General features: G+C 42.1%; 1 protein-coding gene across 1 annotated transcript in view; it reads right to left on the bottom strand.

Moving 5' to 3' along the window:
- OBI1 (ORC ubiquitin ligase 1) overlaps window positions 1-8315 on the bottom strand; it is a 38861-nt gene extending 30546 nt beyond the window's left edge. Inside the window, exon 1 of the mRNA XM_033105007.1 lies at window positions 8163-8315. Coding sequence (XP_032960898.1) covers window positions 8163-8234 — 72 coding nt within the window. The 5' untranslated portion in view covers window positions 8235-8315. The remainder of the gene's footprint in view (window positions 1-8162) is intronic.
- Window positions 8316-19080: the final 10765 nt, after the last annotated feature.

Raw genomic sequence — 19080 nt, forward strand, 5'->3', positions numbered from 1 at the left:
TGTGATTTATAAGAAATACATATATGTGTGTGTGTCACGTATGCATGTATATACCAAATATATATATATTGTCATTCAGATGACCTAAGTACCATATATTCTTCAGATATATTTGGTCTTCATCAAGAGGCCCTGGCTCACAGCTCCCAAAATCCTTGGAATTTTCTAAGTGATGAGAGCAACAATGGCGTCTCTATTAATGAGGAGACTTTTGGATTCCACCCAATGGTGCGGGCTGGCTGCTGGTAGAAGCCAACTTTATGGTTAGAGGTGTCAGTCCTACCCCCTGATTTCCAGGGAGGGGAGAGGGGCTTGAGGTTGAGTTAATCACCAATGGTCAATGACTCAGTCAGTCATGACTAGTAGTAATGAAGCCTCCATCAAAACCCAACAGGACAGCCTGCTGGTCTCTTCTGGAGAGCTTCCACGTGCCACTGCACCAGGCCCCAAGCTCCAAGAGGACAGAAGCTCCTTTGTTTGAGCCCTCACCCTATGTGTCTCTTTACCTGGCTACTGATTCATATTTTTTAATATTCTATGTAATACATCGGTAATCTAGTGGGTAAATGGGTTTTCTTCAGTTCTGTAAGCTGTTCGAACAAACTAATCGAACCCCGAGGAGGGGGTCATGGCAACCTCTGATTTAGAGTCAGTCAGTCAGAAGTGCAGGGAACAGCCCAGGCTTCTAAAACGTGGACAGTGGTTTTGGGGGACTCAGCCCTTTACCTGTGGCATCTGATTCTATGTCTGGGTAGATAGTGCCAGAAGAGAGTTGATTTCTCAGACAACCTAGTGGCTTCTGAGAAGTGCCTGCTGGTGAGGGGAAGCGCACACGTGCACACATACACACATCGGTCCGGGAGCTTGCAGAGAGGTTTGCCTAGTCAGCGTCTCAAGAGGCAGAGAAACTTGAATTTTCATTGCAGATTCTGTTTTTTTCCCTAAAAATTCATGTGATTCGAAAGTCTAGACCATATATATTCATGTGTTTTAATTTCATCTTTAAGTCATGAGATGTTTTAAGAACAAAAAGTCTCAAACTAAGTACCAAGAAGATATTGCTGTGTCTGTCCTGTAGCTCCCCAAACACATGCACGTACCCCCACAAGGACATACACTGAGTTCTCACAATGCTCTTAGAAATACGTACACTCCGAAAGTTAAGAAGCTGAGCTAAAGAAAGAAGACTTATCTCCTTGGACTTTTAGAATAGTGATTTAATTTCCTTTTTTAAGTCACGAACCCATCTGAAAATGGATGAAAGCTAATGCTGAAAACATAAAACTGTGCACATTATTTAAGGGGATTCAAGATGCTCTACCACCCCTTACAGGATTCCCTTATGAGAAGCTCTCATTTAAAGGCAATCAGTATTTTCTATGTAACTGCGCCCACAACAAAGGTTAAATATCTCCCCGTCTGGGAAAAAAACATGGTTTTTTGAACAACTCCGTGGTTGGTGCCATTATTAACTAAGGTGAGAAAGACACATAGTGAAAATCCAGAATTCTGTCTTGGCCACATTAAATTTGTGAGGCCACGCTGACTTTCAAGTGGACAAGGCGGGTTCTGAAAATCAATGGCACAAGAAATGATGGCATTTAAACCACAGGACGGGAGGAAATCCCCTGCACAGGCAGAAAGCTGAGACATGGCATTCCAGCAAGCAGAGGAAGAGGAGGCGCCATCAGCGAAAGGAACCAAGGCGGGGCCTGTGGTGGAGGACAGGAGAGGACAGTCTCACAGAAGCTGAGAGAAAAGAGAATTTACGAGGCAGACAGTGGCCAAGGATGTCACAGATTGAGGAGGGACTGAGGGTGATGCAGACAGAGAAGTGGCCATGGGACTTAAGAGCATGGAAGTCACTGTGATCGCTCACTGACAAGCACTGTTTTAGTGAATGGCAGGGATGGAAACTTGATTGGAGGTGAAGACAGAGAATATAGACAATTCTGTCATGTTTTGCTGTAAAGGAGAAAACATAAAAATGAGGCCATGTTAAGGAATGCCAATGGGAACAATACAGCAAAGAGAGCTATTAATGATGGAGAAAGAAGGAGGGGAGGGAGGGAGCCACACAGCCAAGTTCCGAAGTCAAGAGCTGGAATGACGCATACAGCACAAGGGGAGATTGTGGTTTGTACAGGTCTGAGGGTCTGCGTTCCATTGTAACAGAAGGGAAGACCCAGGGAACGATAATTAACACAAAGGGAGGAGCTGGCAGATCTGCTGATGGAAAGATTAGTGAACTCATGTTGCAGCTGCTTCTTCAATTGCTTATATTTTCTCATTGAACACGAGGTGAGGTTACCAGGTGAAAGTGAGAAGCGGACAGGGACATGGACTTGAAAAAAACAGGCGAATAAAGCAGTTATTTTGAAAAGTGAGAAAATAAATTTACTAGGGATATGTAGCAGGATTGCCAAACACTGATGAGTTCCTATTTGAGGTCTGCAGTTTTGACGTTAAAATAAGACCAATTACTGTGTTTCTCCAAAAATAAGACCTAGCCGGGCAATCAGCTCTAATGCGTCTTGTGGAGCAAAATTAATATAAGACCCGGTGTTATTTTACTATAATACCAGACAGAATAGAATAGAATAGAATAGAATAGAATAGAATAGAATAGAATAGAATACTGGGTCTTTTATTAATTTTTGCTCCAAAAGACAGATTAGAGCTGATTGTCCGGTAAGGCCTTGTTTTCGGGGAAACACAGTAATGTAGGTGTATATTTTTCTTACCAACTTTTAGCTGCTCAGGTTCAGGCAGGAAGTAAATGAGTAGCTGGGTTTACCCAGAGTTGGAGTTTTGCCAAGGAGGGAGACAGAGATAAGGGCCTGATGATAATAAATGACCATGGCTAATAAGGGAAATGAGCACTTGAACGGTAATGACAGTGAAAAAGTGAGAGAGTCCCAGAGTCAAAGACTGGTCGGGGTGAGGCTGAAACAGTGCTGGGGAGCCGGTCCGATCCTCCTTATGAGGATCCTGTAACCACAGGCACAAAACCAAACCTGGCCTCCACAGGCTCGCCGCACCTCCTCCTATTCCCCCTCCTGTCTACGTAACGGCACCACCGCCCCTTACCACTTGGGCTAGAATACTCAGAGCTGTCTGACTCACCCTTTTTACTTCTCACCATGCAATCTGTCAACAAATGCTGGGACATCTATCAAGAGATTTGAAGATACAACAGTATGTCATGTATCAGTAAGTACAATGCATTTAAAATGCTGCCCATTAGGAGTGCAAGGCTTTATCGCTTGTAGGACACACCAGACTTCGGAGATGTTACAATGTGCAAAAAGGTGCATCCCGGAAGACTTGAAATATGGCGAATCTACCTCTAAATGTTCTTTCCCTATCATCAATGCCTTCTTTTCCATCTTAACCTCAGTGAGTCAGGTTCTCATTCTTTTATCTCTCATCTATTATAATGACCCCTTCCCAAGAGTCCTTGCTTCCAAATGTTCACTTCTGGTCACCTTTCGTACTGATGCCAGAGCTATCGTCCTAAAATGTAGACAAGCAGCTCTCATTGCTCTCCTGCAGAACAGCAATGGTTTTTCCCTACTCACAGTTTTAAGTATAGCACTCAAAGAGCAACATACTCTTGTTCTTAAATAGCTATTTCCCTTGATCTGCTATTTCCATACTTCACATAACCTACAGCAACCACACAGGCCTACTTGACGTTCACCAAAAAGAATATGAATAGTAGAGACTTAGCTTGATTTGTTCTGCTTATCTCCAGCTTCCCCGATCAAAACAAAATCTCTCCTACATTTTAAGATGAAAATCAAATATTATCTCCTCTGCAAGGCCTTACTGATGCTTTTTAGAAGCGACTGGGTCTTTGTCTGATCCTCATAAGGGTACTCCTTCTGTACCGACGTAATGTTCGCTGCTTTCTGTGTTGTGCAGGGCTTAGAAAACAGTTTATATCCCACCTTCCCTACTAGATTTCAGGCTCCTTGGGGGCAGTGGCAGCGTCCTGCCCATCTTTGTCTCCACCTACAGCACCTGGTACCATGCCTTGCACATTCTAACATTAATAAAAGTGAATCCTGATGTTTTAAAATGAAAGGCTGAGATAATGCTCCTGAAAGCATTTCAAGAAGCAAAAGGTCAATGGCCACTGTGAAACTGAAAAAGCGAAAGTTGAACCTTTCCCTTTAATCTGTCACAATGATACAGAAGAACCACCGCAGGCAGACTACTTGAATCTAAGAGCCACTGGCAATGCCACCTACAGGAGAATGATTTTCACTGTTCAGTATCTGCTATTGTCATTGGATCGGATTTCTAAAACACTTGACTGACTCATTTCTTTGGACCAAGTACTTATCGGATGATGATTTTTAGGTTTAAATTTAGCTTAGGAGAATAGAAACCTATAGAGGAGAAAGAACTATTAAACCAAATTACAGCACTTGTTATTTGACTCTAGGAGCAAAATACAAAAAATCTAGCCCTCCCTCGACTGCTGTCCACCCACCTCCCTCGACCCAGATTCTGCTGTATACAACACCAAAATACACACATGATTTTAATAAGATCTAATTATGATGGAAACAGTCATCATTTGCCTATGTTATTAGACTTTATATCTAATTTAATCTCGTATGAGCTGTGGTAATAAAACAGTATTCTTACGAAATAAAAATGCAAGATGACAATGGCAAGGGTAAGCGACATGTACAATTCCAAACTCATCTGGAGTAAGCAGGCTGAAATGACATCCTAGGTAATGACCCCTGAGGCCAGTGAGGAGGAGGAGGGAGGGAGTGGGGGAGGGGAGGAGCAGGACAGGGAGAGAAGAGAAAGCAACATATGAAAGTGGGCTCTTCTCACTGGAATGGGCCTGAGGGGGGCAGTCCTAGGTGCAGAAAGATTAACCCTATAATCTGTAATTCATCCTTTCATAAAACTGGCCCACATTTGGTTGTCATGGCAAAACACAGACATGGTCAATTAAAGTATTCCATGCAACAACAATTTGGTTTCAGCTTGAATCCTAATTGAAGCCATAAATGCCTGGAATTATCTAGAGATAAACTGGTCTGCCAGCATTCCGGTGGCAGTACCAAAATGTCCCTTAACAGATATCCTGGGCTAGACCATTCCTTTATTTCTGCTAGCTCACTAATCCAAAGCATGGGAAAAAATTAAGGAGAAAGAGGCAAGACAATGTCATACATAAATCATCCCATAGGATCTGTACCTAACTTCTTCAGGCCACACAGAGCTCTTACAACACTGGCAAGGTTGATAAACATTAATGGGCAGAGAGAATTCACCTTTACGACTAAGGTAAAGACAGAAGTAGTAAATGCAAAATGTTTCAACTTTCCAATTTTAAGTTCTACATTTGTATTCAAAAAACAAAGCACTGACCAAATGCATACTTGCTATCTCCACTACTTCTTTCCTCTTCATTCTTCCCCACCCCCCATCCCATCAGTATCTAGATGATCTCTTCAGATTCAGTGTCCCCCACCCCCATCTCTTTTACTGTAATATACACCTTCCCGCCTCCATAGTGACCCTCCAGAAATAATGGCCCCTAATTCTGTTGAACACTCAAAAGTGAAGATTGCTGATGGCAAGATCTGGGGACAAAATCTTGAGGGCAGCACAACAGTCATTATCTGGAAGGGGGACAGGCAAGAAGGACCTTAAAGCAGACCTCAGAGGTGGCTGGAGATGCTGTACGTTAGAGAAGTGGAAGTGACATTGGAACATGGCGCTACTCCAGGCCATGGCGTCTCCAGTACCCTACAAATAGAGTTGTGTGTGTGGGAGGGTGAGGAGCACAAGCAAATCAGATTTGCTTCAACTGTACGACAGGCAACAGTCACATGGAACCAATTAGAAGCCCGGGTTGTACTGTGGTAATTCCCAGACAAAACAGGTCTCCCACTCTGTCAGGAATGCAAGTCATCCAGTCAGTGCAATGGCCTCACAAAGCAAATGGGAAGAACAGTTACTAGAAGAGGCTGATTTCCTCAGTTGGAGGGCCTGCCTCAGTGCCCATAGTAAAGGTTAACATTTATTGAATATTGTTATGTGCCAGACTTTATGCGAAGCACTACATACGAATTACTTCATTTAATCTTCCTCCAAACACAAGGATGGGTATTGATACTATTGCCATTCCCATTTTATGGATAAGGAAAATGCTCTGAGAGATCAGTAACTTGTCCTACGTAAGGTCATACAACTAACAGGTGAAAGAGCCTAGATTAGAATTCATGCAGTACGAACACAGAAATCAGGCCGGCCCTCAACCACAACACCTTCCTGCCTTCATAGTAGACAGATAAAAATGCCTGTTTACAATTTGTTCATCTTTTATTATCATATTTAATTTTACAATACAGCTCACTAATATAGGAAGGAAAAAATAGGACCCCAAAAGGGTCTGCTGTCAAGGATGAGCTCAAGTGAGTTTTTAAGTAATCTACTCAGGACAATGGTAGCAATAGAGGTTCAAATGGCGGCAACTAAGTCTGTCTTCTTATTCAAAAAATGGGGAAATCAGCCCCCTCTATCTTATAGCACTGGTGACAGGAGTGAAAGAATAATGAAATGCATACAAAAGCATTCTGTAATCTGCAAATCACTATATTCTATTAGGTATCATTTTCTTGTTAAACACAAAAAGCATAGGTATGGAAAATCAACCAGAGAGAACACATTTTCAACACAACTGAAAAAGGCAACACAACTATTAACTAATGGAAACTAGATATAAGGTACACAACTAAGACCGAATGAAACTTATTTCTCAAGGATATTTTTATCAGCCTTTAGGAAATGCACTCAGAATTGAACACATACGTGTGGGCACTCACGGCAAGGGCCAAATGTAGATGGTAGCAAATAGATATGTCATCTCCTCCTGCTCCCAGCCATGTACACAGGCAGTGGTAGCAAATGCCAGCTCAAATACCACCCTCCGCCAGACCCTCCTTGATCTCTCCAGTCAGAATTGATCAAGCCATTCCCTATATGCTCTCACAGCACATTTTGTTGGCGTTTCATTCTGATTGGTATCAAGCGTTATTAGTTGCTTTCATGCCTGACTTTCTACTACTTCTTGAACTTAGCAAATTCACACAGAACCCCAAACACCAAAGGCAGTTGATCGTATTGGCTGGCACTCAAACATTTGCTCTATGAAGTTTGTATTTCTCAAGGCTAAGCCTGCGGCTGTAGGTTCAGTCTGCAATTGGGGGGTGGGGAGGGGAACACACTGACACCCCAAACGTAAGAAAAATTGAGAGTGGAAAAAAAAATCTGGTTGTTCACAGTATCTTCTCCATTCTTGATGCACATGGTAAAGAAATGCTCTTTTGAAAACCGAATGGGAGGCACCAACGGAAAGGAGAGAGGAATGCAACACAACACTCCAAACTCCCATTTCTAATTCAAAACTTTCTCCACCTTGTTTCACACCCATTTTAGGCACCTCTTGCATCACAAAGAGAGGGTATTCCATCGCGTGACTCATCCGTTCTTGGAATTCAAGACCACACCTCTCATGCTAACCACCACTCAGGGACACGTTCTATTTACTTTTCAAATTCTGCACCCGGAGCAAAGGCCATTCAAGGTCGGGTGAAGCAAAAAGGAGGATCTGGGACGTGGAAGATTCCCTGACTAGCACTGCAGGCCCAATACCATGACCCTCCTACTTGTGTAGGGGACGAAAGAACCTTCGGTGAGGTCCCTAGGAAACGTGCTTTCATGGGCTTCACTACATGCCAGACGGGGTTGCGCCAGAGGCGTAAAATATCGTCGCGATTCGTGTCTGACGAGGCCACCTCGGAGGTCGGCGCTGGCCGGCTGGCGCGGCCGGCGGGAGCGGGGGCGCTGGACGTGGCAGAGCCGCCTCGGCAGCCTCCCTGCAACCCCCAGGCCGCTGTCATCCTCCTCCGAGAGGCGCACCGAGGAGCCCACTCCTCCCGGCGCGCTGCCTGCAGCCCCCGCCCAGGACGCGGCCTCCCGTCGCCCGGGGAGAACACCGGTGCGGCGTCTTCGCCGTCTCCGCGCCGCACGCCGCGTCCCCGCTCCACCCCGAGCCCGCCCTCGGCTCCGGCGAGCTCCTTCCGACCCGATCCCGCTTCGCAGCCGCGCCCGGCGTCGCCCATTACCTTCCCCAGGCAAATGTGGCACGTGATGGGCAGAGTGAGCGACAATGTAACGTTCTGCACCGCCTGAGCCATGGCAGCGTTCAGAAGCCCGCCAACACGGAAGTCCCGCCGCCGGCCGATCCGGCTGCGACGGGGGCGCGCGAGGGCGGCTACGGCAACCCGGCGGGGCCACGGCCTCCGGGCCCGACGCGGAAACGCGCTTTCGGGGCGCGCGGTCGCCCAGGGCTCGCCCGCTCTGCATTCTTTTCATTAAAGAAAAACCAAAAAAAAAACTTTCTGCTGTTCGGGAGCTGCAAGGCTCCTGAGAGTGAAAGGGAAGGCGGTTTACTACAGCTATGGAGCATCTTCAAACTTTAAATGGAAGCGTCGTAGTGGTGAGGGGAGAGGAAGAGAAGGAAAGCTGAGTTTTAAATTCCCGAGTCTCTCCCTACACACTCTGCAGACACACAGTGCCGTCAAAACAGGAAGAGAAAAGACGATCTCTACATTTTAATTTTTCAAAACAACGTGGCCACTCTCAGCTCTCTTTGTAGCCTTCAGTGATGTTATGTCATTAAAAACAACACACTGTGATGGTCCCCCTTTATCTGTTCAGCAGACGATGTGGACACACTCATCGCAGCTTCCCCTGAAGACACGCTTTCACTGTTGGCCCGTCTGTGGTTTTCCATCCACGATGAGATTTAAGGGACGGAACCACAGACTGATTAACACCCACAGGTGAGGAAGCTGCAAATAGTGAGTCTTCCACACGCCCCGAAAGCACTCGAGTTTAAAGCCCTTATTTCATAAGGTGCAAGGTTGGTTATGAAATGTACCACTGTGCTGCTGAACTCCGAAGGGGAATATGTGAGGTTGTAAGTTCCCATGTCCTACCAATGAAAAAGGAAAACTCTAATAAAAGTTCCTCAGTGAATCTTGAATATAACAGATTAGGAATTCAACTGCAACTTTTAAGTGAGGAAGAGCCAGTGTGATCAATTTATGCAAACAAATACAATCTAGGAGTAGGGAGATTTAGAAACAAAACCAACGGAACTAATTTTACTAATCTTTCTGGAAGAAGAGGCAGCATTATCACAGAAGCAGCCTCCTGGTTAAAAGAAATAGGGTCTGCACCTGGACTGTGAGAGTAGAAATCCCTGTTGGAACAATTTTCTGGCTCTCCGGGCTTCAGACAATTTGTTTAACCTCTCTGCTTTTTAGCTCCCTCCTTGATAAAACGTGTGTGTATTAATGAGGTCAATGTATGCTTACTACCATGTCTATAAAAGGAACAGACAGTAAGATTGGAGCATCTAGTAGTTCACTTGAAGGAGCCCAAGTCCTCACCGGGGATAGTAAGAATTCTTCCACATAGCTCAATAAGTTCATTTCCTAGGAATTGGAGACTATCGTGTGCTTGGAATTGGAGTACTGAGCAAAATAGTCATATTGATTCTTTAATGGTCACTTTTTTCAAAATTCCTGGCATAAAAGTCATCTGGTTTGGCTATTTCCTGGCTGTTTGCAGTCATATTTATATGGGGACTAGAGTACACATGTTTGCGAATGCATCTTTCACATTTCCTGGCTGTAGAACTCAGGCTTCAGATTGAGAAAACTCTACTGCCATTCAGATTTCCCCATCTTAGTGTGTTCTCCCCTATTCTCATCTTGCCCATTCCCTGTTCTCATCTTGCTTATACCTAAGGTCGTATTTTAGGGCCTGTCATTCCCATCCTCTGAATAGGATGGAGGATTGAGAATGTCCTGCCTCTCACATCCATCCCTGGAAATGGGAGACACGTTGAAGACAATTTTCCTTTGAAAGACTTATCCATTGCTACTGAGGCAAGTTCGTTTCTTGTTAACCATTCTGGTGATTGGTGTTCTCAGTCACAAAGATAAATTTTAAAAATCATAACCAACACTTTAAGTAGAATATTAAAATCTAGACTATTTCCAGCATCTCTTTCCACATTTACTGTCATTGTCACAGCTTGTCAGAGCTGTTTTAATGCTCTGTCCATACATCTATCTGATCCATATATTTCTGTGCTGATTACATTGTATTAGAGTTTATTGTTTATCTGTTTGCCTCTACAACAGACCCGTCTGTTTCTTGAGGTCAGGGATTGCATCTGATTTATCTAGTATCTGGTATCAAGTGACTATTCCGCAAACCATAATATTTTCTTTAGCTATAAACCATAATATTTAACAACAGACCCAGGATGTTTTAAACATTGATTGTCTTTACTTGTTTTTTTTTTTTTTTTTTTACTTCAGAATGGAAGACTGTATTGCTTTTGGCTAATTGTAAAAATAATAAGGCTCATCTTAAGAAAATTAAGCCATTTATACATATATAAAATAGTAAGTAGAAGTTCCTCTACACTTATGCCTCAACTCTCTGTCCTGTGCAGTAATCACCATTAACATGCTAGAGCATATCCTTACAAACATTTTAATTGATATATTACTGTGTGCATAAGCACAAATAGGATCATACAATAGCATACCTGCTCTGTTCACTAATGCTTTATAGAGAAGCACACACACAGACACACACACACACACACACACACACACACACACACACACACATCTAAAGGATATTGTTAGCAATACCAGCTGATTAGGACTCGCTCTAGATCCAGACTGATTCCAGGCCAATTCCACGGCTTTGCTTTTAATAATGCAGATGATTTAAGGCCAGGAACTATGTCTTCCCTCTGCTCTATGAAGGGCATTTGCTCTTTTGACAAATCATGTCCATTTAGTCATTATTTGGCCAAAATTGTTAAATAATGTTGCCATTACTCTAATAGGAAAACAAAGATTACATGGCTCCCTAACTTTCTGCTTCATTTCTTTCTCAACTGGTTAGTAGCCTTAGTGGGGAGTCCTGTGACCTGTGGAGTTCTAGCAGATATTGCACCTGGAATGGGCTAAATCCTCCTAAATCCTTAGAATTACGAACTTTTAGAACTAGAAAGGATCTTGGGGGTTTTTATGTGGGACTTTCATTTTACAGATGAGGAAACTGAGGCATAGATAAGGCAAACCACCAGATAATTGTGGAATTAGAGCTAAATCCTCGATCTTACTTGTGCTCTCTGAGATAGTTGGCCCACTGCCTTCATGTAAGTGCAAGATGTATTGTTATTAATAAAGTAATTCAGTAATAAAAAAGTCAGTCATAATTGAATTTCTTTCCTAAGAAAACCATCAAATAGCTATGGAACACCTTTTACCCCTTGTTTAAATCAGATTCATTTTTATGATAAATTATTTAAAAGCAAGCTTAAAAAAATATAAAATCTTAAGTGCTATTAAAAATTGATTAGGAATGCATTATTCTTTCATTGACCCAGTTCAGATTGTTTTTTTAATTTTTTTTTGGTCAAAGCTAATAAATTTGAGTAGATGTTTCAGACAGACATTTTGTAATCATTTGGTCATCAGTCAATTAATCACAACTTCATAAATATTGATTTCAGATTACATTTATTTTTCATTCCTGAAAGACAATCTTTTTTTGTTTGTTTGTTTTGAATTTATACACCCCCACTTGGATTGTGGTTAACACTGAGAAAACTCATAAAAGTTGTATTAAAAATTAATCAGAGGTTCTGGCCCAGTTGCATGGACATCAGGCATGGTACCATCTTCTCACAGGCTGGAAATTGTGAGCTAAAATGTCTGAAGATCATGGCATGAAAGATGCTTGTTACTATAGCAGAGTAGCTTGGCTTTTTCTTGCACAGTTTTTCTTTTTAATATACTGCCAAAAGTTAACATTCATTCATTTAATGTATTTTTATTAAAAACGTTAAGGAACAAGTAACTCAGGCAAAGTTCTGTCTCATGGAGGATACATTCTAGTAGAAAAGTTACGCTGCACTGGCTTGGCACCAAATCCCAGCCTCCTGAGTAGCACTTACGGTTTTAATACTGAATTTGCACATCAAGTTTGTATGTGATCACAATATAAGTGATTGCAGAAGAAATAAATGCATGTAATTAGTTATTTGTTATTCCACCAAAATATAAATATTTTTTATGTGCTAAGCACTGGTCTAATGGTTGGTTATATACAGCTGTGGATGAGACAAAGAGGGTCACTGCCTGCATTTATTCATTCAAAAAATATTTTACTGACTACCAATGATCTGCCAGCCACTGTACTATTAATGAGCCACTTTGTAAATGACCCAACTCTTCTCTTCCAGCATAAAATGTCTATTTCTACAGTAATTTTTCTTCTGGATGCTCTTATTGTTGGTTAGCCCCTGGGACTGTGACACAGCAAGTTATAATTTTAAATATTTAAAAATGTTGCAAATTGGATGATTGTTTTAAATTAGGTAATTTTTAAAAGAATATTTTAGTTCCGCCTAAGGCTAAGTGGTACTTTACAAATGTTTGTTGATTGCTAGAGAATAAATGAAGCAAATATCATCTTCTGGAATATCGTAAGAGGAACCACTTAAACAGAGAGGGTCTGGGATTTTCCAGAGTAGCAGAATAGGGAATCCACCTCTGACATCCTGACTGTTTTTGTCTTTAAATTGCTGACAGAGCACTTCTTCCTGCTCTTAGGGTAGGTGTGAGCAGACCTTCCAAAGTAAGATCCTGCCATAGAATCTTAAAGTCAGGTCCCTGTTTTCATCCTATTTACTGAAACCCTGTAAATATTTGCCTTCTCTCTCAGGGCACCTCTCCCCGGAAGGCATCCTACACTTGACCATGTCCTCAGCAGCTGGCTGGAGTCTTGCCAGGTTGCATTACCTCTTTAGGTAAGACATCGACACCTCCTTTATACACTCAACACCCCCAGTCATTGTTTTAGCAGCTGAATCATTCATTACAAGTGTTATTTAAGATATGGCTTCATTTCCTCACATCACTATCCTCAACACTTTGATCTATGACTTTTCTTTCTTTCCCCCCTCACACAATTTATTATGACCAAGTCTCAAGTTTCATCTTTTTCATGATACTTTTCCTGTCCATTCTTAATCCCCTTGCCTTTCAAATTCTTTATCATGTAGGTTCTATATGAACCAATTTTTTTTCCTTATGCATTTATGCTACAAACCCTTATTTAACATCTACTGTAGGTCAAGTACTGTGACAAATGCTAAAGCTAAAAAGTTGAAAGGAAGGTCCAGCCTTATCCTGGTGAAGTTTGTAGTCTAAATGCAGGAAAACAAAAATATGAGAAAGTCACCAATTATGTCGTGAGTTAATTCGTGCAAGAGTAGGAGGGAAAGCACCTACCTTCGCCATGCACAGAGACACAGACACCTCTACTGGGCTCTCCATGTCTGAAAAATCTTTCCCAGACCAGACAGAAGGTACATGGGTGGCATAGTGCTAAGCACACAGTGGATCTCAGCAAATAATGGCTGACTGTTTGGCAAGCTATCCCTTCTTTAGCTCTGGCTCTAGGTCTTTCTATCTCTATTGCCATGTAACCATTTTAGAATGTATATTCATTCATTTGAGCAGTTTTTAGGATTAGAGAGAACAAGTAAGTGTGTGTGTGTGTGTGTGTGTGTGTGTGTGTGTGTATTCTTACTTAAGAATGATATTTTCAACCCATCAAACAATTTTATGTTTCTTTGCAAGAAATAGGAGGATCTGTCCAGAATAGCAAGGCGATGGTCAAGAGCCCTGTGGGGTAAGCTAGGGGAATGGCCTCTTCTGCTGTACAGCGTTTAAATTAAACTTAGAGGAAAAGGTGCATCCACATCACAAAACAGGTAATGAACGATGTTGCCTCAGAAACAGCTGGGAGGATTGTAGCATCAAAACACCTTTCCTTCACCCTTTCTCCACCAACTGCATCCACTGTCTCCATTCCCCTCCCTTAGAGAGTGCTGGCCTTCTAGCCCCAGAAAGTGGCTGGAAGTGGCCTCCACAAGGCCAGTGGACTCCTTCTGAGTAGCTGAGTCTGATTGCCATTCAAAGAAGGCATGAAATTATGTGATCACTTTAGAACTATCACATACACACAAAACGATTCTGAAGCTGTGGTAGTTTGATGGTCAAATCATAGTTATCTAGGAACACTTAGAGTTCTCTCCTTCTTCGACATGGCTTAATAGTGAAGGTCTGGCTATTTTATTAGAGTTCAACTTGTGTGACTAGAGAAGATGATATCCAGTGGGGGCAAAGGCATGAACAAATACACACTGTAATCCACCATAATTTAACAGTGTAATTGAAGGTCATTTTGCAGTGAGCAAGTATTACTGTTCACCGAGACTGAATTTAAGGAGAGCTGTATTTGTTTGCAAGGGCTGCCATAACAAATGACCAGAAACTGGGTGACCTAAACAATCGAAATGTATTATCTCACATTTCTGGGGGCTGGAAGTCTGAGATTAAGGTGTCGGTAGGGTTGGTTCCTTCTGAGGGCTGTGAGGCAGAATCAGTTCCATGCTTCTCTCCTAGCTTTGTGTGTTCCTACCTGTAAACTTGAGTTCATGCTATTTCCTCTGCATAAAATGCCTTCCCTAATCTTTAGCAGTAGAAATTTTATCCACCCTTAAATCTCCATCTTAAAGGTCACCTCTTCACGAAGCCTTTCTCAATGTTCCTAGCTGAACCTTCTTCTTGCTTTGTTGGCAATCTTTGGTGTTTCTTGGCTTATAGAAGCATCACTCTGATCCCTGTCTTCGTTGTCACGCGGTGTTCTCCTTGTGTGCATGTCTGTTTCCAGATTTCCCCTTTTTATAAGGATAACAGTCATATTTGATTAGGGGTCTGCCCTACTTCAGTATGGCCTCATTTTAATTAATTACATATGTGATGATTTTATTTCTGAAAAAAGGTCTCATTTTGGGGGTTAGGGAGTTAGGACTTCAATATGAATTGGGGAGGGGGGACACAATTCAACCTATAACAGTAGCCACCAATCCTGTTTATAGTGATGTCCAAGTCCCTGCCTCCTGAGCACGTGGTTGGTCTGTCCTGCCTGGCCCTCTTGTCTGTGGCAGGGCTCTGGTTCTACAAGCTCGTAGTTTGGCAAATAAGATGCAAATAGAAGTAATCTGGTTACCTTTTGGCTGAAGCATTTTGTTGCCTGTTGGAGGTTGTTGAGAGCTCTCTTCGTCTGCCATGGTGACCAGTAACATTTAAGACAGTCCATGCTTCGCTATTTAGTTTCAGTTCCGGAGTGAAGCAATATGAGACAAAGCCCCTGCTTGACTCTTGATAGGCAAATAGCCTGAAAGGGAACTTAACCTTTATTATTATATGTGACTAAGGGATGTTATCATAGCAAAATTTAGTCTCCCCTGATATAACTTTGGGTCCTATGATTTATTTTTATTTTGTTTGTACTTTTTGCCATGGACTGAATTGTGTCTCCTAAAATTTACATGTTGAAGCCCAAACCTCTCAATGTGACTGTATCTAGAGAGAGAGTCTTTAGGAGGCAATTAAGGTTAAATGAGGTCATAAAGGTGGGACCCCAATCTGATAGGACTGTGGCTTTGTAAAGAGAAGATTCTCATTCCCTCTCTCTGTCTCTCTCCCCACACACACCACATGTGGGGGACACAGCAAGACAGTGGCTATCTACAGGCCAGGAAGAGAACCCAACTAGACCTAGCACCCTGATCTAGGACTTCTAGTCTCAACAGTGATTACATAAATTTCTGTTAGTTAAGCCTTGTAGTCTATGGTATTTTGTTATGGTACACTAAGTGTCTGCACACTAAGACACTTTTTTAAAAATTAATACTTATATTTTCTTACTTATACTTATTTAGATGACTTTCTTATGATTTTTCTTATTTATGTTTTTTTATACTATAACACGTGTTACTTTTATAACCATAAAAGTTTTAACATTAAAATATATCCTTCAAAACTTGCATCATTATACCATATATTTTAGTGGATGTACTACCTAGGTTGTCTTTATAATGAACTAAATTCAAATCTCAGTTTAATTCAATTTCATAGAAAAGTTTTGAGTGTCCAGCCACTGCTCTCAGGCCACTATTTTAAGGATCTCACACAAACCTCCTACTTCCCTTTCTGCAGTTAGACTTTTAATGATAGTAAACATCATTTCTGTGCTTCATGAACTTCAATGGTGATTACCTGGTAATTTGTATGACTGTTCACCAAAATCAATGTCCCTTCCACTTCCTGGGAGAAGATTATATTTTAGAATTGTATTGATGTTGGGCTTGATCAGGTGACTTTCTTTGACCAATGAAATGTGAGCAGGAGTAACACAGCTTGTTTCCATGCTGAAGCTGTCCCTGCTTCCTCACGCCTCTTTTTCCTTTCCCATAGCTACTGGACGTCTTGCAGAGGCAACTGCTCTCTAAGCCTTGGTCCTGCAGTGAAGACAACACGGAGCAGAGCTTCAGGTCATGTACCATAGATTTGAAACGTGAGCTAGAAATAAGTCTTTGTTGTTATAAGCCACTGAGATTTTGGAGTATTTTTTTATAGCTGCAAATCCTAGCCCTTCCTCACAGATACAACAGCCCTGCTCTCTAAGGGCTCACTTTGTGTGAGACTCTGCGGTGTATGTCTGTGCACACAGCACAGGCTAACCCTTTCGTGGGACTACATGTGTGATAGACACAGAGATAACCCACTCCGTTCTCCCTTTCAGAGGGCTCTTCAGTCCTCAGTGTTGAGAGTATTGTCAGCAGACGTCCTTCAGCGCTCGGTCCCTTCAGAGTTTGCCTCAGCTACAGAGAGACAACTGTTTCAACGGAGGTCCTGTCTTCTGAGGATGGCCCTCATCTGGTTACTGACAGAGGTAGGGATATAAAGGACAACTCTGAGGGTGGCCATTCAGCTCTAGAGCTCCCCATGGGGTCTGCTGAGGTGTTGATGGGCCAGCATTAGCTTGACTTCTTCCTTTGCCCAGCCCTACTTTCTCCCTTCCCCTCTACAGGTGTTGGTCACAAGGGCACTTCCTGACAAACCTCCTACGTGCTCAACTCTGTTTCAGAGGCTTTTGCCCACAGAACCCAACCTGCAGCAACATGTCTATCTTTAAAAAAAATAAGGTGTGTGTGTGTGTGTGTGTGTGTGTGTGTACACACACGCGCACTTACAAGGTCTGACAATTAAGTTTGCGACCTTGTTGCAACACTGTTGCTAACCTTTTTTGATATCAGAGGGATTATTCATTATGAATGTGTACCAACTGGACAAACAGTTAACCAAGTTTACTATTTGGAAGTGCTGAAAAGGCTGCATGAAAAAGTTAGATGACCTGAACTTTTTGCCAATGATTCATGGCTCTTGCATCACGACAATGTACCAGCTCACACGGCCCTGTCTGTGAGGGAGTTTTTAGTCACTAAACAAATCACTGTATTGGAACACCCTCCCTACTCACCTGATCTGGCCCCCGATGGCTTCTTTCTTTACCCGAAGATAAAGGAAATATTGAAAGGAAGATATTTTGATGACATTCAGGACATCAAGGATAATTTGACGACAGCTCTGATGGCCATTGCAGAAAAAGAGTTCCAAAATTGCTTTGAAAGGTGGACTAGGCACTGGCGTCCATGCATAGCTTCCCAAGGGGAGTACTTCAAAGGTGACCATGGTGATATTCAGCAGTGAGGTAGGTAGCACTTTTTCTAGGATGAGTTCGCAAACATAATTGTCCGACCTCATATACACTGCCAATGGCTCTCTGTGCCTTGGTGTCTCCTCCCATTCCTTGTTTTGTTCTGTCAATATGCCATTAATGCCAAGTAGCTGTAGTCAGACTTCGCTCTTGTGGGCCTCAGAGACGTCTGCCTTCTTCCAGTGGATATGTCAAATGTGCAAGTTTAACTTTCACCGGGTGACCTAGTTTTTTTGTTTAAAGTCACTGGTATAAGAAGGAACTTCTTTTCAGAGGTCAAGAGGCTGGACCACTTTGTTTGTGTTTCTCTTTATTTGTTTTTAATATTTTTCAGTATATTGAAAAAATGAAAAAATGCCAAAAGAGTCTCACAAATACTGTGGTATATTTTGAAAATTTACGTTTAACACATTAATTCCTTTAGCACACAAATACAATACAATTACTTTCACTGCCCAAAATAATTATAGAATTCATTATAGAATATTAATTCCTGGCACTATAGGCAATGTTGTCTTATAAAACTTTTGTTTTCTGTTTTTGTTTTTGATCCATGGGTCTCGTCACCATTAGTGTGTCATGAAACCAATTAGTGGGTGAAGAGCAGGGCAACCAAGGTGTGAAAAACACCTGCACCTTCTCTTTCTCCCTCCAGGTTGAATTGGAGAAACGTCTTTCTGTGGGATTTGTGTTTGCCCCCTTCTGGCCCACAGGGTCTTGGTAATTTATTCTGACTTTCTTCTCTTTCCCCATCCCTTCACCTTCACCTCCATCTGTCCTGGTTGCAACCAACACTTTAAGAAATTTTCAACTGAGCACAAATATGCAATACATTGCATATGGTAATGATAAATATTATTTTGTGCTGGGTTGTGATCCTAATATACATGTTTCCTAATATACATGTTTAGGCTGAATGATGGATGTCTCCTTTTAATATCATTAGTGTGTCTATGACGAAATATTTACATTCTTTCTGAGATAATGTTAAAAGTCAATATTTCAGTCATATGATAAACTTAAGACTTGGGCCAAAAGAGTCTTCTAGTCCTCCCCCAGACTCCCATGCTAAGCAAGAAGGGATATTACCAACCCAAAGGGGCTTTGATGAATGCTTTCCTTCTCTGCCCTCATTCCCTCCTCTTCTTACCTCATTCACCAAAGCATACAGTTAAACATCTTATGTTTTCAAAAAATAATATCAACATAGCTCTGGCTTTGCAAAAACTAAGGGGAAGCGAAAGGGAAGGGTCTAACTTTTATGGGAATTTCTTTCTCAGACACGTAACTCTAGCAGAGCTGTAAAAGGTA

The sequence above is a fragment of the Rhinolophus ferrumequinum genome, chromosome 4 (assembly GCF_004115265.2).
Source record: "Rhinolophus ferrumequinum isolate MPI-CBG mRhiFer1 chromosome 4, mRhiFer1_v1.p, whole genome shotgun sequence".
Taxonomy (NCBI): Eukaryota; Metazoa; Chordata; class Mammalia; order Chiroptera; family Rhinolophidae; genus Rhinolophus; species Rhinolophus ferrumequinum.